Source organism: Bacillus rossius, chromosome 7 (genome assembly GCF_032445375.1).
Source record: "Bacillus rossius redtenbacheri isolate Brsri chromosome 7, Brsri_v3, whole genome shotgun sequence".
In the NCBI taxonomy this organism is placed as follows: domain Eukaryota; kingdom Metazoa; phylum Arthropoda; class Insecta; order Phasmatodea; family Bacillidae; genus Bacillus; species Bacillus rossius.
The window spans coordinates 61,103,880-61,112,293 of record NC_086335.1 but is presented as its reverse complement, the minus strand read 5'-3'; the positions used below and the strand labels follow the sequence as shown (position 1 = coordinate 61,112,293).

The window sequence follows — 8,414 nt, the reverse complement described above, 5'->3', positions numbered from 1 at the left end:
AGACCAGTTGTTCCAGCCTACATGATATGCACAACTGTTTATTGTTGTGTAAATTACCTGTCCAAACACATATAAACATGTATACAACATATACAAACATGTATATTAGGTATATTTTACAAATAAAATTTGTTAATACTACTTTATCACACAGTCACCACCATTCCTGAGCTCACGTCAAATATTTCCCGGCGAAACTGACACACATTATTATGGCCTCCTTCGAAACATTTTAAAAATACAATGCATTAATATTTAGAAACAAACTGTACTTTTCATCTTTTCTATAAAGTATAGTGTCATGTGCTTTTGTTGAATCAGGTATTTGAGTAAATATTTTTTAAAGCTAGTAGCATGTAGTTATTATTTTGTAAGTACAGTGGAATCAAATTAAGTTTTCCCGTTAGTCCAACACAATGGGTAACTATCTCACAGGAATATGGGTGGGTTGTAAAGAGAGGAGGGAAAAAGGGAAGGTTTTTGAAAAAAATAGGCAACTAAAGAATGTATATATTAAGTTTCCAATCAGTTTTTAGTTGTGGAACTTTCTGTTACAGATAAAAGTTTAAACGTTTAACTTTAAAAATAATTATGAACATTATTAAATATCTAGGTATACAGGTTGTCCGTGAAAGACTGCACGTTTTATTTGGATCAGATAGGGAATTTTATGAGACAGGAAGTCTTTGCCGATTTTTGATGACCCATAGGTAATTAGTAATTAATTAAAATAGTTAACCAATGATGAGCACGCTCTAAGAGAAAGGAGAAGAGTGGGGGTCTGTGATTTACCGGGAGAGAGAGAGAAAAAGAAACGCGAGGGCATAAGTATGTGAGCATGTGTGTGTGTGTGTGTGTGTGTGTGTGTGTGTGTGTGTGTGTGTGTGTGTGTGTGTGTGTGTGTGTGTGTGTGTGTGTGTGTGTGTGTGTGTGTGTGTGTGTGTGTGTGTGTGTGTGTGTGTGTGTGTGTGTGTGTGTGTGTGTGTGTGTGTGTGTGTGTGTGTGTGTGTGTGTGTGTGTGTGTGTGTGTGTGTGTGTGTGTGTGTGTGTGTGTGTGTGTGTGTGTGTGTGTGTGTGTGTGTGTGTGTGTGTGTGTGCGATTGTGTGTCTGTGTAAATGTGTGTGCGTATTATTTAAGTACTAAACAAATTAGATTTTAACTTCCTGCTAAAAACATTTGTAGTTACAATGATCAAATAAAGTTTTCAATTTTGTCGGAATTATTCCACCACCTCCTTTACTGACGAAATCACAATTTCGCTAGATATTCCAAAGTTATTTGTTCTTCGGAACTTTTGATTTGTTGAAAAAAGAGGCTCTATTGAGGTTCTGAAATACATACATCAAAAGTTAATACATTACTGAATGGTCTCTAGATAATTGTAGAAGGTGAAAAATACTATTTGACATACAAGGTTTTTTTATAAAGCGCACATTGTTTACATGTATCAATATTAAAAATATGCCCTAGTTTTTTTTATTGTAACCATGTTTTCTATCAGAAGTGCACATGCACACAGAACCGACCTATTATCAACTTCTGTGTGAACTAACAGCAGTCTTTCCAGAGGGCATAGGTTTATTAATACATTTATTATGCCAGTAAGATTTCTCAATTCTGAAGGGAAAACTACTAATAATTCAAGGAATAAACTTTTTTTTAATGAATAATTTGTCTAAACTAAAGAGTTATGTATTCACAAGAATAAAAATATCGAAACAAAGCAAAACCAGTATTCCAAGGTTTACCAGAACATTAACTTATTTATGTAGAGCCCACTTAACACTAATTACAGCCATATTTATTTTCTTTTGGTTGAAACACAAATAAGCAGGGAACACTTATTGCGTAGCTGACACTTAAAGAAAGAAAAATCTGTACTACAACAGATTGACCATAGGATATTTGGTGTTATCTTTTTTCCTGCCTTCTCTGGCGTCATGTAGGCACATAGAGGCCAGGCCTGCCGCAATTGAATTGTCCGAACATGTCCCTACCTCTTAGTTCAAAAACTGGCGCTAGATAGCAGCAAAAATTTATACAATTAGCTTGTTTAATATTATTTTTTAAATTAAATTTCACTGATATGACAGAATATTTGATAATAACTTTGTATTGTTTCAAATATTAAATAAGTTTACTTGCATGTACAATAATTCAGTAGGTAAGTCAAAGTAATAGCGATAAACAAAACTTTTTTATTATAATTTGAACTAATATTACATTTTTTTCTCCTAACAATGTTCAAATTTTAAATAGCCTTCAATTCATTGACTATCATTTAACTTTGATTAAAATTGATACTTATTAATTCCACATTATACTACTGCCTTAGAGATGTAACTTACAAATCTAGTAACTAAGTGAAAAATATTCAGTTTCTGCAAGCTTAGGCTGACTAACTCAACACCATTTTAAGCATTTATTCTGTGCTAATAATAGTTGCTAGATATTGAAGTACTTACCTACTGAAATAAGAATGTAACGTCTGATAACATATTGCTCTTAAAAATGAATGTGTTGTGCAAATATTTAATAAATATATTTTTTTACAATTACAAAACACATTATTTTACATGCTCTGTTGTTTTCAGAGGTGTGCGAAGTTTCGGAAAGTCTAAGTCGAACCGAAGACTAAATTTCTTCGTCTTAACTTCCGGAAAAATTTAAAAAAAAAAAAAAAAAAAAAAAAAAAACTTTGGAGATTCCGCAGATTTTTTCTTAGAACAGAATACGTTAAAGGCTTGATTCAACACCGGTGTTTGTGCCACAAATAGCATCCGTGGAGTGTGGGCTAACCAGCAGTTTTTACCAGGAAGAGAACCACTCAAGCTGTTAAAAATAGATTAGAACTGTCAACATGTTTATTGGGTAGATAAGACGCAGCGACAAGATACTCATCTTCCCCCTCTTTCTAAACCCTTTTCACGCAATGCCATGGCGATATTTCTCTTTTAACAGATCAGGGAAACATTTCTTCCACCTAGCTAACAAAAAATATTTAAATAAAAAAAAATATTATATACCTCTTTTTTTTAAAATGGACTAAAAAGTAAAAAAAAAAAAATTCCTAGCCCCATACACATTTGTAACTCCATACATATTCCTAACCACAAACAGATTGGCCTGAATTTCGTGTTCATGAATTTTTTAATACCCGCTAAAAAAAAATTGGTTGTCTGTAAAGTCGGTTAACGGACGATAGTTTAACGTGACAACGTCATAACAAAACATTGATGAAATGATTGCATACTTTATGAATAAAATTGAATCATTTTTATTTTAATAATAAAAAAATAAATACTTGAAATTACAGTAATCAGATTTTTTAAATGCAAGTATAATTAACCTTTATTGCCGAAATTGTTGTTGTAATAAGCAATGAAAACCACATTAACTTTTCACTTCACTTTATAAACAGTTGACGAAACAGTTCACGTGTATAGTTGACGCAACATAACTCCGAGCCTGGGTGACGGTTAGAAAATCGTTGTGTGTGTGTGAGTCCCGACACTGGAGAAGGCAGACGTGGCGCGGCAGTGAGAGATAATGCGTAACTTGATAACAGGGGCTACACGCTACTGCACAGAGTGAAAACTTAGTCCTTCGGTGAAATCCGACGAATATTTGGTACTTACTAAACGTTTTCGTTTACAGTTTGGATCTGAGGTTTGTGTGCATGTAGTGTATCACTTTTGTTCAGAGCCAGTGTTGCATATGTAGTGCAGTACTTCAGTAAAGTACAACTTTATACATAAAATGCCTCCAGTGTTGTCAAAAGTTAAGAGTAAAAAACTGCACTCGCAGGCGCGGGAAATCGTCTATAACGTTCTGCAGTTTATGGAAAATGAAGCGCGATTGCAGGAACCCTCCATTTCACTAGAGAAAGCACAGCTGAGAACAGCTAAGGCGACGGGTGTGTCTCGCACGACTGTACAAACAATTAAAAGGGAGGCTAAGAGGAATGAAGCTGGTGAAGGAACATCTTTCGAGACGCCCAACAAGAAGCGAAAGAAAACATGTAAACACGAACTTGACACCTTTGATGAAGCTGTGGTACGACGTACTGTGTACAATTTTTACTTACTTGAAAAACGTGTGCCGACTGTCGAAACTGTACGACGTAAACTAAAGAATGACATAAATTACCAAGGTAGCAATACAACCTTAAGGACGACTTTGAAGAAGCTAGGATTCAGGTGGCAGAAAACCAAATCGCAGCGCTTACTTTTAATAGAAAAATCAGATATTCGGCAAAAACGTATAGAATATCTCAAGAGTATGCGTCAATATAGAAACGATGAACGCACAATTATATACATGGATGAGTCGTACATATTGTCGTCTCATGTAAAAAATAAAATGTGGAGTGACATGTCCTCAAATGGTTTACTAGTGCCTGTCGCGAAGGGTCAAAGATTAATAATGATTCACGCAGGTGGCGAAAAGGGTTTTATCCCAAATTCTCTTGCAATGTGGAAGTCGCACCAGGCAACAGGGGATTATCACAAAAACATGAATAAAGATAATTATGAAAAATGGCTCACCGAACAATTAATACCAAATCTTCCACCAAACAGTGTTGTTGTGGTAGACAATGCTCCCTATCACAATGTAAAAATAAATAAAACACCTACCTCCAGCTCGACAAAATCGGAAATGCAGCAGTGGTTAAGTAAAGAGAATATTTCCTTTACTAGCGACATGCTTAAACCAAACTTGTATAACCTCATAAAGAAGCACAAACCTTCGCACGTGCAGTACTCGGCAGACAGACTACTGGTAAATAGTGGCCATACATTACTTCGTCTGCCCCCTTATCATCCGGATTTGAATCCGATAGAAAGCATATGGGCTAAAGTTAAAGGAGAAGTCGCTTCAAGAAATGTTACTTGCAATTTGGCAAATGTAAAAAAACTTTGCGAGGAGATATTTAACCGAATGGGTCCAGAAGATTGGATACCGATTTGCAATCACGTCAAGACACTCGAGAACGAATACTGGGATAAGGATGTGCGTTTTGACATTGAAATTGATAAAGTGATTGTTCAGTTAGGTGATCCAAACAGTGACAGCAGTGACGTTTACACATCAGACTCTTCGGATGGAACAGTCAGTGGCGTTGAAGAACTGAGGTAGTGCTTGGAACGTCAGTGGTAAGTGGTCAATGTTTTCTACTTTTCTCTACCTGCTGTGCAAGGTCGCCGTATCTGCTTATACCCCCTCCTCACCTCCCGACCCCCCACACGTGTTGCAGTCCCTACTCCTCATGGGTGACGTAGCTCAAGCTCGGAGTTATATTGCGCCTAGTATAGATATAAGTTGTGTGCTGCCGCTGTCTTTCTTCTCCTCGGACGCATAGGCCAATCGAGTGGAAGAGAGATAGATGCGGCGCAAGCGTACAATGTGCGTAACGGGACACAGCATAACGGAAAAATGTGCATAACGGGACACTTTTTCGTGCGTGCAGCCAGCGTTCATTGATTTATTAGACGTCATGTCAAAAACTTGTGAGATTTAAAACTAAAAATGTAGGGAAGCGTGCAATAGACACGTGATGCATGAATAATTCACCTTAGTCACTTAACAATTTTATTGCACTAAATTTTCGTCTTGGATTCGAATTAAAAAAAAATGTTTCGCACACCCCTGGTTGTTTTGCATATTTTATATCCTGTTTCATTCAATTATTTTAGACCATTGTGACCAAATTCCGCAATAGGTTTTGTTGCTGTCGGTACACCATTAATTAAAGTTGGTTACATTCATGGGATATGGGACACTCAGGGGCAGATACAGGATTGATTTTTGGGAAGGGCACGGTAGTCTGAATACCCCCTCCCCAACAAAATGGCGGGGGGGGGGGGGACGAGACTTAATATCTAGATACCAATAACTGTGTCTATATATTAGATCCAGACAAAGATTTTTTTTTGCAGTTATACACAAGGGCGTCGCCAGCCGATGGCTTAGAGAGGGGGGGGGGGGGGGGCAAGTTGTGGTAAAAGTATGTATTTTTTTGCATTTGGCTACATCATTTTATATCTCTAAGGCTCTAGGGGGGGGGAAATTGCCCACCCTACCCTCCCCCCTGGCGACGCCCTTGGATACATCCTTCTTTGATAGGTATTTAATATAAACATCCCAAAATTTACTTTAAGTCTTTTTATCCGTTGTTTCTTTTACCCTTTCTTGATCAGCCTCTGGCCCACTGGAACAGCTCGGGACACATCGCAGAGAGCAGAGGTCGGGGGACATGTCGCGTGTGGCCGCGGCCCTCAGCCACCCGCGCCGGACAACGGGGCGAGGGCTCACTTCTCCGGGGCGGCGGGGGGCTCCTCCGTGGGGGGACTGGGAAGCGGCGCGACCTCCAGGTTGGGCAGGCTGGTGCTGTGCGTGGCCCCCCACTTCTCCTTGCCCGCCTCCGTCGATGTCATCAGCACGGAGTACGTGCTCACCTGCTCCGACTCCTTGCTGTGGTGGATGCCGTACAGGAAGTACACCAGCAGGCCTGCGGGGCAAAGGGAGCGGTCGGTCATATTCCTGTCACCACTGTCAATTAACTCTTTACTACGCCTCGCCCTCTTGCAATCTCAAAAAAAAAAAAAATTGATACCTCTTGCAATAAGAAGAGCCTATGATGTTACATTCTGTATTGCACAGACCCGAACAAGCCCGAAAATCTACCTTCGGCCAACTTTGCCAGTTTTTCTGTTTATTACTTTGTCGTGACTAGGGATGTAAGGGAACGAACAAATTAAATCAAATGTCGGAGTGGGCGCCACCACGTGATGTGGGCACGTGGACCCGGCGGAGACTCTCTTCAGAGCGTGACGTGACCCGTGTAGGGCTAGGCTCGGTTCCCTTAGCACCCGATATCGCTCCAGTGGGCTCTTCAGGCGTCCCACACGCCTCGAGGTTCAGGAGCAGGGAAACGTGGTCACTCGACTAAAAATCACACGTTCGACGTACTCCTTTTATTACAGCAACGTTACAACACGTCTCCAATCGCGCTACACCTACATACACTATGAAACTGTTAAAACACCAACGGCGGGAGAGAATAAGTTTACAGGCTGACCAGGTCACCTCCTGGCCTGGCCTCGTTAGTTTAGGATGCGGTTCGTGATTAAATGTTCGAATTGAACTTAAATATTTATTAAAACGAGTCGGCCACCCGAAGTAAGCCTCGCAGATACAAAAAGGTTTAAGAATGATAAAAAGTCCGGCGGATGTTAAAATATCAGTTGATTAAGAAAAATGTGAAGTTGCGCGGTGCTCACCAAGCATCCTACCCCGGGTGACGAACGGAAGCGACTGCAGAGGCCAGGGCAGCATGGCGGCCGGAAAGCGCTGGATTTACCGTTAGTCTCTCCTGTTATTTATTAAAACATATTTTAACTAAAACAAATACACTAAAAATTCCATAATAAAATTATAAAATAGTTTCCTTAATTATTTAAGTTGAGTATTGATTATTTTAATTATGATTATGGTTCAAACTAGTTGCGGGTAGTTCCATTGCCTGCCGCGTGGGGCTCTGCGCCGTCCTTACAACTAGCACTTAAAACATAAACACTTAGGGAATATTATTTAAAGAAAAGACAGTTAGGTAAACCTAAACATTGAATAATAAAATAAAAGGGGTCGTGGCACAGACTTTACTCCCGCCTCTTGTTGGCGCCTCACACGCACACACACACCTGCACACGGGGCGGGAGGTTTGAAATAGAGGGTGGCGGTGGGAGGAGAGGGGTGGCGACGGCGTGAGGCACATCGGGCTTAGGGAGGGCGTAGCCCCGGTCGACGTCAACTTCACAAAATTGTGGATGGTTGGTTATGTTAGGTTAGTATAGCTACATTAAAAATACTGTCAAATCATTTTAATGCCGACCTTGGCCGAAGGTAAGATATTCGGGCTTGTTCGAGTCTGTGCAATGTAGAATGTACATCATCGGCTTCCCTTGTAATAAAGCTTCCGTTTTTTTTTTTTTAACATGGCACAGGACTTAGCTTTAGCTAAACGTTTAATCAACACTTATGAACTGGTGTGATTACCATGGTAGTTGTAGTTGCCCACGTAAAGTAATAAGTTATTTCCTCGTGGCGCTTACAGGTATGGAAGGTCTGGGAGATATGATTTATGCCTTCACATGCCAAAAATTGGGATAAATTGTCTAAAATAATCACTTGAGTAACTTTTTACCAATATTAGAGAATAAATAGTAAGTATCTGTAAAGAAATTTTGATGCGAAGCATCGTGACAAATTTACATAAAAAGCCCTCAAATAACGGCAATGACAAGAAAATGAAATAACCAAGACAGAATGTGGGACTGAGCCTGGACGTCACGTCGCCTGACAGGTCGTTATGGACAGTGGTCACGCTTCAACACAAGCATGGGGTAGTGGT

General features: G+C 39.6%; 1 protein-coding gene across 1 annotated transcript in view; it reads right to left on the bottom strand.

Annotated features, from left to right (window-relative positions):
- Positions 1–5,496: 5,496 nt before the first annotated feature.
- The window catches only part of LOC134534168 (cationic amino acid transporter 4), a 34,287-nt gene continuing 31,369 nt past the window's right edge, over positions 5,497–8,414 (bottom strand). The window contains exon 9 of the mRNA XM_063372305.1: positions 5,497–6,512. Within this exon, the coding sequence (XP_063228375.1) occupies positions 6,313–6,512 (200 nt within the window). The 3' untranslated portion in view covers positions 5,497–6,312. The remainder of the gene's footprint in view (positions 6,513–8,414) is intronic.